The sequence below is a fragment of the Geotrypetes seraphini genome, chromosome 6, assembly GCF_902459505.1.
Source record: "Geotrypetes seraphini chromosome 6, aGeoSer1.1, whole genome shotgun sequence".
Taxonomy (NCBI): Eukaryota; Metazoa; Chordata; class Amphibia; order Gymnophiona; family Dermophiidae; genus Geotrypetes; species Geotrypetes seraphini.
Genome location: NC_047089.1, coordinates 85,716,183 through 85,733,461, shown reverse-complemented (window position 1 = coordinate 85,733,461; position 17,279 = coordinate 85,716,183). Strand labels below are relative to the sequence as shown.

At 44.4% G+C, this 17,279-nt stretch overlaps 1 protein-coding gene across 2 annotated transcripts in view; it reads left to right on the top strand.

The window, feature by feature from the left end:
* The window catches only part of BORA (BORA aurora kinase A activator), a 178,889-nt gene that overhangs the window by 34,576 nt on the left and 127,034 nt on the right, over positions 1 to 17,279 (top strand). For both annotated transcript variants that reach the window (XM_033948972.1, XM_033948971.1), the window contains exon 5: positions 16,049 to 16,094. In XM_033948972.1, the coding sequence (XP_033804863.1) occupies positions 16,049 to 16,094 (46 nt within the window). The remainder of the gene's footprint in view (positions 1 to 16,048; positions 16,095 to 17,279) is intronic.

The window sequence follows — 17,279 nt, the reverse complement described above, 5'->3', positions numbered from 1 at the left end:
GGTTTTGACTTAAAAGGCATTATGTTTTAAATAGTTGTTCATGTTGAAGAAAGATTGCTTTATAGTTTGGTAGTAATTCTCCAAGGACATGTAAGATATATTTATCTTCTCATATTGGTGACAATATATGTTAAAGCTCAGGTGTGGGAACAGATCTCTAGCTTTGCAAGAACTTTTGAAAATGTTTTACTGCACATGTATGTGACTTCCTGCTTGTCATTGTTATGTAAGAATTTGCTAGTTGCTGTTTTTCCCTTGGCGTGAGATGATTGTGTTCATTTTGCTTCTCTCATAGTTCATGATTTGGTTGTAGAGGGGAGTGCAGTAGTCTGAGAACCTGGGGAATTTGTATCGATTCCCACTGAAGTTTCTTGTGACCCTGGTCAAGTCACTTGATCCTCCATAGCCCCATGTAAAAAAACTTAGATTATGAGCCCTCTAGGGCATAGGTGTCAAACTCAGTCACAAAGGGCTGAAATCTAAAACAAATTTTTTTATTAAGATACTTAGGAGTCTACATAAAAGGACCCCTTAGTCTTAGTAGAAGTATAGGGTTATAACTTCTCCAACCCTCTACATTTTAGAAGATAATCTCCCTGAGTCACTGGGGAAAGAAGTTGGTGGAAAACGGTTGCCTGAGACAGAAGCAGTGGAGAAATGATTTTCAGCTGGAGAATTTCCTCATGCCCTTGAAATGCAGGAGTTTAAAAAAAAAAAAAACAACAACTGGTGGCCTCCATGCAGGCTTCCTGGAAATGGAAGACCTAGGCCTTTTTTTTAAAAAAATTCTTTATCATATTTCTTATTTACAATCAAGTATAATGGTTACAACTTGAATCAGATCCATAATTTCCAAAGAAAAAGAAAAAAAAAAGGAAACAGAAATATCTATTCATTTATGTAGATCACAATAATTTGAGAGAGCGGACAATAGGAAATAAAATAGAAAAAAGGAAATATAAATAATCAAACGAGAGAACAGTAATACCCCGTTAGTCCTACAGCCAGATGCTGCACCCTCCCTAGATTCTACAAATTCTAACCGCTGTATAGGCTCCAAAAACAAGAAATTCTTTGTCTGATATGTAATAAAACATTTTACAGGAAACTTCAACAAAAAAAGTTCTCCCCATGGCTAGGACTCTTGGAATTCCTTTCTTTGCCTCTGGGACCTCTGAGACATGTCAGGAAATATTCGCACATTAGAGCCCAAAAATTGATCATTTATGTGTCTGAAATAAAGACGCAATACATATTCTCTATCACTTTCCAAAGCATGAGTTATCAGCAAGGTTTTTCTTTCCGTTATTGCCTCAAGTGAACTTTCCAGGAACGTTGTTAAATTCATATCCACCACTTTATCAACTTGAGTCTCATTAGGGGTAGAAACCTCTACAGGTTTCTTTATTTGAAGGTAATTAGTTCTCACAATCGGAGGCAAATTATCTGTTAGAATAGCAAGAATTTCTGTAAAATATTTTCTTACCATCTCCAAAGGGTGGAAGGAGACGTACATAGATGGATCAGAAACTGGTTGGAGGGTAGAAAACAAAGGGTAGGAGTGAAGGGCCACTACTCCGACTGGAGGAGGGTTACGAGTGGTGTCCCGCAGGGCTCGGTGCTCGGGCTGCTGCTATTTAATATCTTCATAAATGATCTAGAAACAGGGATGAAGTGCGAGATAATAAAATTTGCGGACGACACTAAACTAATGGAGCTCGGACTACAGAGGAATGCGAAGAATTGCAAAGGGACTTGAAAAACTAGAAGAATGGGCGACGAGATGGCAGATGAAGTTCAACGTTGAGAAATGTAAGGTATAACATGTGGGGAACAGAAACTCGAGGTACAACTATACAATGGGAGGGATATTATTGAATAAGAGTACCCAGGAAAGTGACTTGGGGGTATTGGTGGACATGACAATGAAGCCGAGGGCACAGTGTGCAGCGGCCGCTAAGAGAGCGAATAGAATGCTTGGTATAATCAAAATGGGTATTACAGCCAGAACGAAAGATGTTATCCTGCCGTTGTATCGGGCAATGGTGCGCCCGCATTTGGAGTACTGTATCCAATATTGGTCGCCATACCTTAAGAAGGATATGGCGTTAGTCGAGAGGGTTCAGAGGAGAGCGACACGTCTGATAAAAGGTATGGAAAACCTGTCATATGCTGAGAGATTGGAGAAGTAGGGTCTCTTTTCCCTGGAGAAGAGGAGACTTATAGGGGATATGATAGAGACTTATAAGATCATGAAGGGCATAGAGAGAGTAGAGAGGGACAGATTCTTCAAACTTTCAAAAAATAAAAGAACAAGAGGGCACTCGGAAAAGTTGATAGGAGACAGATTCAAAACAAATACTAGGAAGTTCTTTTTTACCCAACGTGTGGTGGACACCTGTAATGCGCTTCCAGAGGACGTAATTGGACAGAGTACGGTACTGGGGTTCAAGAAAGGATTAGACAAATTCCTACTGGAAAAGGGGATAGAGGGGTATAGATAGAAGATTACTGCACAGGTCCTGGACCTGTTGGGCCACCGCGTGAGCGGACTGCTAGGCACGATGGACCTCGGGTCTGACCCAGCAGAGGCATTTCTTATGTTAAAGGACACTTACTCCCTCTTCTATGAAATCGCGCTAGCGGTTTTTAACGCAGAGAGCTGCGCTGAATGGTCCGCGCTGCTCCCGATACATTGAGTTCCTATGAGTATCGGGAGCAGTGCAGGCCATTCAGCACGGCTCTTTGCGCTAAAAAACGTTAGCGTGATTTCATAGAAGAGGGGTTGGGAAAATTCAAAAGTCTCAAGTTATTTTTTTCTCAATTGATTTTCAAAAGATTCCATTTTCCTTGCCATAAAAGATCTTTCCTTCACCAATTCATTTTCAATTACCTTCATGTCCCGAATCTTTTCTTCCTATTTCTCCAACTTTTCATTTACCTTTGTGAGGGCTAAACCTTGTTGCTCAACTTTGGAAAAAATAGTTCCACAATCGGTACTTAAAGTTTAAAAAGATAGTTTGAGGTTAGCATTCATTATTGATATGGCTTGCCATAACACTTCCATGTCAATCTTTTTAGGCTTTTCAAGCACCCTAAACTGAATGGAAGATACACCAGAAGTGCCTCTGCTCCGGTCCTTGGTGGATGAAATAACTCTCCTGTTGAAGTTGTTGTGGGAGACCCTCCAACACTGAGGTCCAAAATCTCCACTCTGAACTCGGCTACCTCTCCAGGCACCGGTGTGCTTCCTGGTTGGGGCAGGAACAGCCGCTGCTATGGGCTTAGAAATGCCCAGTCAGAGTGGAAGCCAGGATCCCCCAAAGTCATTGGGCTCTTCCCCGAGGTAAGGCAAACAGGTTCGCTGGAGGGGGAAAAGGTTGCCGGCAGAGCTGTCTTCCTCAAATGCTGTGAGGCCGCCACCGCCACTGCTTTCGCCAGACATATCTCTCTTTTGGCTTCTTTCAGTTTCACCCTGTAGTCCTTTCTGCACTCCTCTTCTTGGGTTTTTTATGTTTCATGAATGCCAACTCTTTCGCCTTCATTTTCTCCGCCACTAGTTTGGAGAATCATATCGGCTTCCTTTTTCTCTTGTTTTTATTTATTTTCTTCACATAAAGATCCGTAGCCATTTTTATCGCTCCTTTCAGCTTAGGCCACTGTCTTTCCACTTCTCTTATGTCCTCCCATCCTAACAGCTCTTTCTTCAGGTACTCTCCCATTTCATTAAAGTCCGTATGTTTGAAATCTAGGACTTTAAGTATCATGCGGCAGCTCTCCACTTTAGCTGTTATATCAAACCAAACCGTTTGACGATCGCTACTTCCTAGGTCAGCACCCACTCGAACAGATCCAATATCGCTTTTTTCCTCGTGGGTTCCGTCACCATTTGTCTGAGCAGAGTCTCTTGAAAGACATCCACAATCTCCCTACTTCTTTCCGATTCTGCAGATGGAACATTCCAGTCCGCATCCGGCAGGTTGAAATCTCCCAACAGCAGCACCTCCTCTTTACTTCCAGACTTTTGGATATCCACAATCAGATCCTTATTAATTTGCTGCGATTGAGTTGGAGGTCTGTAGATTACACCCATGTAGATAGAAATTCCATCTTCTCTTTTCAGAGCGATCCATATCACTTCTTCCTCTCCCCAGGTCCCTTGCATTTCGATCACTTGGATATTGATCTTTACATAGAGAGCTACTCCTCCACTTTTTTGTCCATCTCTGTCCTTCCTAAAAAGATTATATCCCGGTATGTTTGCATCCCATCCATGTGATTCACTGAACCATGTCTCTGTGATAGCGACAATATCTAGATCTGCCTCTAACATCACAGCTTGCAGATCATGAACTTTGTTGCTTAGACTGCGAGCATTTGTGGTCATCGCTTTCCAGCGGTAATCTCCTTTTGCCTTAGCAACAGCAGCAGATGAATCCAGAGACCAATGGGATAGCACACATCTACCAGCAGACGGAGATAGAGAAACTGATTAACAGGTGATCCTATTGGCTGACACTCCTCCTGTATCTTCAGAATGCTCTATCTCCCAGCGGGTGATGGTTGCTATTCGAATAGCTCCTGGATTTTGGCTGTGACTGGAACTTTATTTTCTCCTGTTGAGGTTTCTCTTCAGTGAGACTGCCATTCTGTTTCTCCTGTTGAGGTTTTCTCTTCAGTGAGCTGGCAGTGCTATTTCTCCTGTTGAGATTTTCTCTTCAGTGAGACAGGGGTGTCCAGCTGAACGGTGCCGGCTTTAGGGGTTATACCTGAGCCCCCCCCCCCAGGTCCCTGCCTCACCCTCCCTCCATTGCTAGAGGGTCTGACTGGGTATCGATTTTTTTCTTCTTTCCCTTCTCTGTTTAAAAAAAAAAAAAGGAGACCACAGTTGCTCCATTCTGCTCTGTTAGTGCTGCACATCCACCTCTAACTGGCTTCAACCGGCCCTAACAAAAATCTTGTGACGCCTCAAACGTATGGCGGCGTCCAAAGCCTCCATCGCTCGATGGGTCCAGGAGGACATTCTTTACGCATGCTTGATGGCAGGGAAGCAGTTGGCGAAATAATTTCATGACCATTCCGCTAGAGTGACTCAGTCCAAAGGTTTTTTCCGTGGAGGAGTTTTGTCTCATGGCTATTTGGTCTTCTGAGAATGCTTTCTCTCAGCATTACTGGTTGTATGTGGGAGCGCATGTAGTAGATGCATTTAGTGCTTCAGTTGTTGCGGAGGCAGCGTTTGCTTCCCACCCAGATTAAGGATAGGATTGCTTTGCTACATCCCATTGGTCTCTGGATTCATCTGCTGCTGTTGCTAAGGAAGGAAAAATTGTGTTCTTACATGTTAATTTTCTTTCCTTTAGACGCAGCAGATGAATCCAGAGCCCCACCCTTTCTGGATATTGTATGTCGGTTTTTTATTTTGCAACTTTCTAAAGTTTGTTATTATTGATGGTTGTATTCTGTATTATTACCTTTTGAGATTTGTTATGGGAAATAAGTTTTTTTACATGCTATGCCTATTGATGGTTATGGATGCTTGGGCAAGGAGCTATACTGGAGATAAAGGAGGAGTGCCAGCCAATAGGACCACCTGTTAATCAGTTTCTCTATCTCCGCCTGCTGGTAGATCCCATTGGTCTCTGGATTCATCTGCTGCGTCTAAAGGAAAGAAAATTAACATGTGAGAACATAATTTTTCCTTCGTATAGATTTTTGTTTCATTTCACTTTCCATTGCAATGCTAAGAAATGAGTTTCTGATATTATTTATGTTGTAATTTTTACTGCTATCACATCTTTTCTTTTGCCGGGGGTGGTCTCTATAATTGTCCTTCATGCATACACCACCCCCACCTTCTAGTTTAAATGCCCAGAAACATATTGTCTAAATTTCTCTGCACGGTTTCTTTTTCCTGCTGTAGTAATATGTAGCCCATCAGTGCAATATAGCTTCTTATCCTTCCATGTATTTCCCCATCATGTACTTAAAGCCTTCTTGATGACACCAGGCTTTGAGCCATCTATTAAAGATCTCTGTGTTTTTTACTCTTTGCTCTCCCTTTCCATATGCAGGCAGTATTTCAGAAAAAGCTAAAGTCTTTACAAAAGGTTTCAAGCCCTCACCAAGCTCTCGAAAAGCTTTCTTTGCTGGAAGTGTGGAGTTGTTGGCCAGGTCATTTGTTCCCAGATGGATAACAACATCAGTGTTAAAACCATTAGTTTCTTCCTTAATTATAGTCAGTATTTGCCTGGAACTCCTGATCTCTCTGCAGGCTGCCGAAATTAACGGAAGGTGAGAGTGGGAGGCACTGCAGCATTTCCCGAATCACACTCTGTCTACCGGCGGGCCAACTTTAAGTTAAATTTTTTAATTGTCTGGTGGGCCAAATTTTACTACACCATGGGCCAGAGTTTGACATGTCTGCTCTAGGGACAGAAAGTACCTGTATATAATGTGTACTGTGCTGTGTACATCTAGTAACGCTATAATAGTAGTAGTAGTAGTAGTAGTAACAGTTCTGTTGCAGATACACAAGAGTCCATACTTAAGCTGTTGATTCCCATTTCCCGTGACCTGCAGAAGGGACATTCCTTTAAGAACTCCCATTCTGCAGTAGAGCAAAGCATCCTTTTCAGGTATTCCTTCTTCAGGTGAACTCAACTCACTCCAACTGCACTAGGGAAACAGGATTTGTAGAAGCTGTGAGGGACTGCTTCATGGAGCAACTAGTCAGGGAACCGACGCGAGGGAGTGCTACTCTTGACCTCATCCTAAACGGATTAGGGGGGCCTGCAAGAGGGGTAGAAGTGGGAGGACCACTAGGCAACAGTGACCACAACGCGATCAGATTCACATTAGAAAGGGGGACACCCACAGGAAGGAGGACCGCAACGACTGCGCTCAATTTCAGGAAAGGGAACTATGTTGCTATGAGGGAAATGGTGGGGAGGAAGCTCAGAAACATCCTTAGGATGGAGACTGTAGGAAGCGCCTGGACCCTATTCAGGGACACCCTGCAGGAAGCACAAAGAAAGTACGTCCCCAGTTTCAGAAAAGGCGGCAAGAACAAGCGGTCAAAGGACCCGGTTTGGATCTCAACAGAAGTAAAGAGGGCAATAAATGACAAAAAAGTATCCTTCCGGCGATGGAAAAAGGACCCAACGGAGGAAAATCACCAGGCGCACAGGAAATGCCAAAAGGAATGCCACCGAGAGGTTAGAAAAGCAAAAGGGAAATATGAAGAGGGGCTGGCCAGGGAGGCGAAAAACTTCAAGGCATTCTTCAGTTACGTAAAGGGGAAGCGACCAGCGAGAGAGGAGGTGGGGCCGTTGGACGATGGGGATAGGAAGGGAGTGATTAAGGAGGATAAACAGGTAGCTGAGAGGTTGAACACGTTCTTCTCGTCGGTTTTCACGAGAGAAGACACATCTAATATACCGGACTCAGAGGAACTCATGAGCGGGGAACAGGCTGAAAAATTGGAACACATAGAGGTAAGTAAGGAGGATGTCCTCAAACAGATAGACAGGTTAAAATGCGGCAAATCGCTGGGCCCGGACGGGATCCACCCAAGGGCTCTGAAGGAACTAAGACAAGAAATAGCGGGCACAATCCAGCATGTTTGCAACCTATCCTTGAAAACTGGAGAGGTACCAGAGGACTGGAAATTGGCGAATGTCACACCTATCTTCAAGAAGGGATCGAGGGGTGACCCCGGGAACTACAGGCCGGTGAGCCTGACTTCAATTACAGGGAAGATGGTGGAAGCTATGATCAAGGACAGAATTTGCGAGCACATCGAGAGAAATGGCCTACTGAGAACAAGCCAGCATGGATTCTGTAAGGGAAGGTCATGCTTAACGAACCTTCTGTACTTCTTCGAGGGAATAAGCAGTCGGGTGGACAATGGGGAACCTATAGACATCATTTACCTCGATTTTCAAAAGGCTTTCGACAAGGTGCCACACGAAAGGCTGCTTAGGAAGCTGTGGAACCACGGGGTTGGAGGGGATGTGCACAGATGGATCAAGCACTGGTTGTCGGGTAGACTGCAAAGGGTCGGAGTGAAGGGCCAATATTCTGAATGGCAGGGAGTCACGAGCGGTGTGCCACAGGGATCGGTGCTGGGGCCGTTACTCTTCAACATATTTATCAATGACCTGGAAAAGGAGGCAAAGTGCGAGGTTATAAAATTTGCAGACGATACCAAACTGTGCGGTAGAGTTAGGTCCAGGGAGGAGTGTGAGGACCTGCAAAGGGACCTGGACAAGCTGGAAGACTGGGCAAACAAATGGCAAATGCGCTTTAACGTGGAAAAATGCAAGGTCATGCATATAGGGAAAAAGAACCCGTTGTTCAACTACAAATTGGGGGGGGCATTGTTGGGAGACAGCAGACTTGAGAGAGACTTGGGTGTACTGGTGGATGCATCACTGAAGCCATCTGCACAGTGCGCAGCAGCCTCGAAAAAAGCCAACAGGATGCTGGGCATCATAAAGAGGGGCATAACAACCAGGACGCGGGAAGTCATCATGCCATTGTATCGAGCGATGGTGCGTCCACATCTGGAATACTGCGTTCAGTACTGGTCGCCGCACCTCAAGAAGGACATGGCGGTACTTGAGAGAGTCCAAAGGAGAGCAACGAAACTGGTAAAGGGGCTGGAACACTGCCCATACGCCGAGAGATTAGATAGGCTGGGGCTCTTCTCTCTGGAAAAAAGGAGGCTCAGGGGAGATATGATAGAGACCTTCAAGATCATGAGGGGCATAGAGAGGGTGGATAGGGACAGATTCTTCAGACTGAAGGGGACAACAAGTACGAGGGGGCATTCGGAGAAACTGAAGGGAGATAGGTTCAAAACAAATGCAAGGAAGTTTTTTTTCACCCAAAGGGTCGTGGACACATGGAATGCGCTACCGGAGGAAGTGATCAGGCAGAGTACGGTACAGGGATTCAAACAGGGATTGGACGGATTCCTGAGGGATAAAGGGATCGTGGGATACTGAGAGAGATGCTGGGATGTAACACAGGTATAGAAAGCTAACCAGGTAATAAGTATAGAAACCCAACAGGTCGTACATGTGCAAGACCGGAGGGTTAGGACTACGATGGGAAGATAGGACTTAAATGAGAAACCAAGGTGGCAAGGGAGCCCCTTCTGGTGATGCAGACAGGTCGTGACCTGTTTGGGCCGCCGTGGGAGTGGACTGCCGGGCAGGATGGACCTATGGTCTGACCCGGCGGAGGCACTGCTTATGTTCTTATGTTCAAGTGTGTGTTGCTCTGCTCTGTTTTTTCTTTATTGTTTTTGGTGGGTGGTTTTTTTTTTTTTTCTTTCTTTCTTTCAGATTTTGAAGTTCTTTATGGTTTCAGTGCTTGGAGGTTCCCTGGTCAGGCATACTCTGCCGGGGAAAGGACTCGGTCCCGCATGGGAGGATTGCTGCTTCCAGTGCAATCTCCGAGTGCCTGCGGAGCTAGCCTGCATTCAGGAGCTCTGAGTCCATTCCCCTGGAAGTAGCTCACCTGCTGATTTGGTCAGAAGCTAAAACACAGGCTGTGTGGCCCCAGACTAAGAACTCTAGGAGTATTGGGGAGCTGACTGTGTAACTTCTCCCCCTGTTGCTACGTGAGGAATCTTGGGGTTGGGAGTCAGACATAGTCCATCTGGCCGGCAGCCAGAAGATTTCCTTCAATGATTGAGGTCTGAGCAATTTCTTAGACAGAAGTCCTTTCCCTGCAGCCATGCTAATTCAGAAAAACACCCTCCAGGGATTCAAGACAAAGTTAGACAAGTTCCTGCTTAACCAGAACGTACGCAGGTAAGGCTAGTCTCAGTTAGGGCACTGGTCTTTGACCTAAGGGCTGCCGCGTGAGCGGATTGCTGGCTGCTGGGCATGATGAACCACTGGTCTGACCCAGCAGCAGCAGTTCTTAGCAGGCACCTGAAGTCACAGTGAGTACTCTCATTATTCCCTATGGAGAACATCTGGGGAGAGGGGAGATGAAATTTTGGAGTTTTAGGGGTTTCTGGGGTTAGTATTCGGGTTCTCTTTCTCTAAAACCTCAAAATTGCTATTTTTTATTTTTGCATTTAGCTCCAATGTTCCATTTTTGCACTTTTTTTTTTTTTTTTTTTTTTTTACGGTGACCTTGGATTTTTAGCAAACAGAAGGACATCCAATCCTCCTCATATCGGAGGGCAGCTGTCAGCATTCAGGAGCAAATGGAAACAGATCTTGTTTGTCTGTTAGGTGCTGGACATTATCAGGAAGGGGCACCAGATTGAGTTTTATTGGTTCCTCTCCAGGTCTGTTCCTCTACTCCCTAGTCTGTAATAGAGACCCTGAAAGTCTTCACTTTCACATGGAAATGGTGCAATCTGTCATAGTGGCGGTGGCACTGGGAGAATTCTTGTCTCTCTGGATTTGACAGGCATATCTTCACATCCCCATCTTTCCGGCTCACAGAAGATATCTGAAATTTTACATACTTCAGTACTTCAAAATACTTAGGCGCATAGAGAGAGTGGACAGGGACAGGTTCTTCAGACTAAAAGGGACGACAGGTACGAGGGGGCACTCAGAGAAACTGAAGGGGGATAGGTTCAAATCAAATGCAAGGAAGTTTTTTTTCACCCAAAGAGTCGTGGACACTTGGAATGCGCTCCCGGAGGAAGTGATCCGGCAGAGTACAGTACAGGGATTCAAACAGGGATTGGACGGATTCCTGAGGGAAAAGGGGATCGTGGGGTACTGAGGGAGGTGCTGGGGTGATGCATAAATATAGACAGCTCACCAGGTCGTGCAGGTGCAAGGCCGGAGGGTTAGGACTTTGATGGGAAGATAGGACTTCGATGACAAACCTAGGGGGCAAAGGGGGCCCCTTCTGATGATTAAGGCAGGTCATGACCTGTTGGGCCGCCGCGGGGGCGGACTGCTGGGCGGAATGGACCTGTGGTCTGATCCGGCAGAGGCACTTCTTATGTTCTTACTGCTTACAGATTGTGGTGCTCCCTTCAGTTTGGCCACATCTCCCTGCACCAAGGTGATAGTGGGTGCAGAAACCTACCTTTGTGGATGGTTATCTAGGTGCATCCTTACTTGGACGATTGGCTAATCAGGGCCCCTTTGCTGGTAGACTGCAAATGCACAGTCCAGCAGGTGTGAGCCTTATACTGCATCTGGACTGTTTACTCAACTTTCAGAATAGTTATCTTCATCCGACTCGGTGTTTGGAGTATCTGGGAGTCCTCTTCGACACAGCACAGGGCTGTGTTTTTCTTCCTGAGCCATTCTTAAGAAAGATGCAGATCCTCGCGATCTTGGCCCTTCTGAGCACCGCAGTCTCTGCAGATGCTGGACTTGTAGGTGGTCTCCTTGGAAGTGGTGCACTGAGCGAGAGCTCATATGCGCCCTCTCCAGCACTCCCTCCTTGCAACAGCACTCCCTGCAGATGTGACTCTTGGACAGCGGAGGTGAAGCACAGCCTGCATTGGTCGTTGCAAGGACGAAGGACATGCTACTCTAAATTGACACATAGGTGACCCTCACGGCCTACGCCAGCCTAAGCAGGTGGGGGGCCCCTCTGCAGCGGTCACTCTTTCCAGGGCAAGTGGTTCCTGTCGGAGGGCAAGTGGTCCATCAGTTATTTGGAACCGAGAGCCAGTCAGTTGGCCTTGCTACAGTTGCAGTCTTTCCTGACACGGAAAGCAGTTGGGGTGTTTTCAGATAAGGGAGGGCACCAGAAGCACTGCTCTTCGCTTGGCAGCTCGGATGCAGTTCAGTGGGTGGAACGTTGCTTGTAGGCCCTGTTAGTGGCCCATGAGGTAGGAGTAGAGAACATCCAAGCCAGCTTTTTCAGCAAGCAGACCTCGGATACTGGAGAGTGGTCTGTCTCAAAAGGCGTTTCCCCTCATAGTCCTGACTGGGGCAAACTGGGAATGGATCCCACTTCTACTGTCAGAGTTGCATTGGGAAGCACAGGGCTGGATGCCCTGGTCCAGTTTTGGCCTACAGATCTGCTTTTCTATGTGCTTCCGCTGTGGGCCCACATGGTGGATCAGATTATCTGCAGGATAACCACCTGTAGAAGTCTGATGATCTTGGTGGCGCTGGACTGGCCCCAAAGACCTTGATGTGTGGACCTGGTGCATCTGCAGAGAAGCAGACTCCTGAAGTTGCCTGTTCTTCTGGGGCTTCTAAGATAAGATAAGGCCCGGTTCCGATGGAGAAGCCAGAACACTTTTGGCTTATGGCATGGCTCTTGAGTGCTCAGCCTTGATTCGGAAGGGTTATTCAGAGGCTGTGGTTATGACTCTCCTTAGGGCTGTTATACATAGGATAAAGAAAAGATATATGTTTTCAGGTATTGGGAGGAGAGGGGTTCCCTTTCTCTTTCCTTCTGGGTGGGTCTCATAGCTCCTGTTTGTTATCCTTAGTAAGTTAGATCTGAGTTACTCATGCAAGTGTTTGTTCTTTGTTTACTTGTTAAATGTTTACTGATCATTGTTCTATTTTCTAAGTTTCAGAGCAGAATGTGTTTCCTGCCGGGGAAGTTCTCCATGCCTCTCCTTCTCTTTTCTTATGTTTCAGTGGAGTTTGATTGCTTTGTTACCAACTGATGAGGATGCTGTGCTCAACTGCAAAAGGGGAGGAGCTTTCATGTTCTTAAAGGTATATTCTTCTGCAGTTTGCAGGAAATAGGAATTAACAGCTCAAGTATGGACTCCTATGTATCCTAACAGAACCCAGATTACTGCGTTAAGAACCTAATCTGTTATTCTCAATAATCTTCCCTAAATATGGCAAGATAGCAATTGGCCTATAATTTCCTTGAACAGTCCTATCTAAAGTCTCTCTCTTTATTAGAGGTCTTACTGTTGCTAGTTTTAGTAACTATGGCATCATACTTGTTTCTAGAGATTTATTAACAATCTTTGCCAAATATAGCACAACCCCTGTCCCCAGTTGTTTCACTATAGACAAAGAACAAAGGTCTATCACTGATTATGTAGGACACACATTTTGCAGAATCAACCCTATGTCTGCTTCTGTCCATTTCTCAAATTCACTCCAATGTACATTCTTCATTAAAATCTTCATTTCTCAATTTCTGTATTTTTAAACAATTCTGCTGCTTATAACCAGTCTTCAAAGTGAAGCATTATAAAACCTCTTCTGCTTCTGGCACTAAATTTTCTTTCTGTTTTAGGTGAGTCTTCAATTGTGTATTTTAAAGTTACAACGACTCTTTAGGTATATTAACAGCTTGTTCTACATTTTCACTATAAAATCTCTTTCAATTTCACAAAATTTCTGATACTTATTCATACAAATGATAATTATCAAAAGATTTGGATAATTTCCTAAAAGAGAAGCCCATAGGCCATTATTGAGGAAATCAACTGCTTAATCCTAGGATAAGCAGCATAAAATCTGTTTTACTACTTGGGACCTAGCAAGGTACTTGGGACCTGGGTTGGCCACTGTTGGAAACAGAATACTGAGCTTGATGGACCTTCGGTCTGTCCCAGTATGGCATTTATTATGTTGTTTCAAAAAATGAGAATGAAACTGTGGCTACAAGGTACTTGATGTCAAGGTTTATTATAAATATTCTTCACAAATATTCCAAATGGTGCAGGGAATGTCAATCCATATAACACTTCAATGGATAGTGGTGCATATAAATGTGTTGTATGGATTGACATTACCTGTACCATTTGGACTGTTTGTGAAGAGGTGTTCCAAGTGATAGTGGGGCACTGGAGGTGGCCCCACTTTGATCTCTTGGCCACAGCAAGAAACAAAAAAATGGATTGCTTCTTCAGTCAAAGATTGAGCTCAGCAGTGTAGGACTCGATGCTATGGTGCAGCTGTGGCCTTAAGAGATTCTCCTGTATGTTTTCCTCTTTAGCTGATGTTCGGCAGGGTCATTTGTAGGATTGTGGCTCATCTGGGCCGTGTCATTCTGGTGGCTGGAGATTGGCATTGCAGATCATGGTACCCAGATCTAATGTGTGTCTGCAAAGATTGCACCCTTCGGCTGAGCATCTATCCGGACCTTCTCATGCAAGGTCCGGTATCCATGGAGAATCCGGTTCACTTTGCTTTTATGGCATGGCTCTTGAGCTCGCAGCCTTAGAACATAAATGATATTCTGCCCTGATTTGTTGATGCTCTTCTGAAGTCTAAGACGTCATCTACAGTATCGGCTTACGCTAAGGCGTGGAAGGCCTTTCAACATTGGTGTGCCCTGAACCAGGTGGACCCATATTCAGCTTTCAATCTTGCTAATTCTTGCCTTTCTTCAGGCTGGTTTGGATAAAGGCCTCACTGTGGCTTCTCTTTGGGTCCAAGTTTAAAGGCTCTCCTGTTTTAGATCCCGGGAGCATTGGTCTTCCTTTGCTTTTCATCCAGATGTCGCTAGATTCTTGAAAGGGGCTTTTTGTGTCAGACCACCGGTTAACCATCCTTTCTCTTGGGATCTTAACTTGGTGTTGTTTTAGTCTTGTCAAGGCTCCTTTTGAGCCCCTTTGAGAGGATTTCCTCTTTGACTTGATGCTCAGAACCATTTTTCTGGTCGCCATTACTTTAGCGCATCATGTCGGAGCTGCAGGCTTTGTCTTGCAGGGACATTTTCCTCCGTATCTTGGGGGCAGGGGGTTCCCTTTGGATGGTCCCTTCCTTCCTGCTGAAAGTGGTTTGGGCTTTCCATGTTAATCAGGAAGAGAGTTTGCCTGTCTTTCAACCAACTAGTTCCAAGACACAGGACTGCCTGTTGAAGGACCTGAATATGTAAAGTGTTCTTCTGCGTTATCTGGAGGTTACCAAGGAATTTTGTGTGTGACCATTTGTTTGTGCTGACTCATTAGTTAAGTGGAGCACTCCCGCTTCCAAGGCCACGATTTCCAGATAGATCTATAGGACCATTTTGTCAGCCTACATTCTTTCTGGGAAACAGTCTCATGTTTCCGTCAACGTGCATTCTACCAGGAGTGTGGCTTCTTCATGGGCCGAGGCTAGATCTCTCTCTCCTGAAGAGTTTTTTGCAGAGCAGCAATGTGCTCTTTCTTCCCACGTTGCCCACATTTCCCAAGATCTACAGAGTGTACGTGGTGGCAAGAAAGGTCTCTGCCTTTGAGTGCTCAGTCTTAAGGGTTGGCGTTGCAAACCCATCATAGTTTTTTTGGGGACTGCTCTTGTACAACTCTACTGTCTAGAATGTCTCACCTATTGCACTGGAAAAAGAGATTATGTACTTACCCTGGTAAGCTCTTTTCCAGTAGATGGGTGAGACATTGTAGACTCCTGACCTGTCCTTCCTGTTGCTGCCCACTTTTTAGTCTGTATATGCTTCTCCAAGCTGATTTTTGGATGCCTGTCTGCCCTTGAAGGCTGGGAAGAATTTGTATATATGTTTCAATTGACTGTGACTGTGTGAGTAGTTTCTCTGCTCCTTTCAAGCCTGTGTTGGCGGTTAATGGTACTGCTAGATACTTTTTGAGCAGAACAATTTGTTTAAAGTCTGTTGCTACAGGTTCCTCTACTTCACGTGTGTTGGATAGCTCTATGTGCTTGGGTACTAACTGCAGGTGGAGCTAGAGAGCCCAGTGAAATGTGGCTAAAGGGAAATAACCCTACTGTCTAGAACAGGGGTGTCAAAGTCCCTCCTCGAGGGCCGGAATCCAGTCGGGTTTTCAGGATTTCCCCAATGAATATGCATTGAAAGCAGTGCATGCAAATAGATCTCATGCAGATTCATTGGGGAAATCCTGAAAACCCGACTGGATTCTGGCCCTCGAGGACCGACTTTGACACCTGTGGTCTAGAATGTCTCACCCATCTACTGGAAAAGAGCTTATCAGGGTAAGTACATAATCTCTTTTTATTCCTATGTGAGACGCATATGCAAGCACAGAAATGGCTTTGGTACAATATGATAAACTTGATAGGATAAAAATAAAGAATTGAGCAAGATTGTCATGGATTGCATTTTAATTCCATTGGGCTTTCCTAAATGTTATCTTTTTTATGTTTGGTTTTAGAGTAGATAAGGAAATTGAAGACAGAAGACAAAAAGCAATTGAAGAGGTAATTCAAGTTAAGATACTTACAGGTTGCTTTTTTAATATATGCTGTATATAAATTGGGTTAAACTTTTTTCCATAGCAGGCCATTGGTATTCAAATACCTAAGTAGAATATGGTCAACTTTTTATGCAGTCAGTCCTGCTTCTCATTGTCGGGCCAAAATCATCATCATCTGACTTGATTTATTGCATCCTTTTTTGTGCCTATATTAAAGAGTACATGTGATGACATCTGGCCATTATGGAATGAGATTTTATGACGGAGAGGTTCCTATTGGGTCAGTGCAGTGGCTGGGACAGCAGGCAGAATGAATTGGGTGAAAGATAGGAGGGCGAATGAATAGCATTGATGCAGGGGTCATAAGAAATTTTGAGCAGTAGAATGATTTTAGAGTCTGTTGGGAAGAAAGGTTTGAATGGCTTGAATAAGGGGCAGGAAGGAGGGTAGGGTGAGTGTCACACAGCTGATTTTTACTGACTAACTGACTAACTTAATAGTAAATGTTATAATGCATAAGGGTTATTCCATGTCAGTTCAACCAAAATTTGGAAACCTCCCCACTTTACCATTTTAGAAATTGATGATAATCTACCAGAATGGAGACCAATATGTAAGATGAAAACTGCAAACTTTCAGACTTCTAGATTCGAGATATCAGCTTTTTATTTGACGGGGGTTGGCACAATTCATAGTCAACTGAAAGTTTGGGCACCTTTTAGGTCTTAACTCTGCCTATAAGGGGTGAATTCTTGAAGGGGTGTTAAGTGCAATAGGATAACATGCTTAATGCCCTCTCATGAATTCCCCACTATGTCCTACTCCTATGAAATTTACACCATATTCAAAATTTTGTTTAGATACTGAAACTGCAGCCCTTTTTGAGCTGGTTTCTGAGATATTAATTGTCCAAAATGGGATTTTGTTTGATCTTGCATAACAAAAGGCCACTTTCAACAAACCACTCTGCAAAAGCTATTTAAGGAAAAGCTTTCATATTTTATTAGTAGCACTGGTTAAAATGAGTAATATGTGTTAATTTTGTGCAGCTGGAAGCTATAGTTTTTCTGATATGCCTCACTAAAAATAGTGATATTCTATAAAGTGAGTCTGTTTCTGAGGTAATTTTCATTGTGTGGGACAGGTAGTACAAAAATGAGCTTTACATCCTAAGAAAGTGCATATCTTT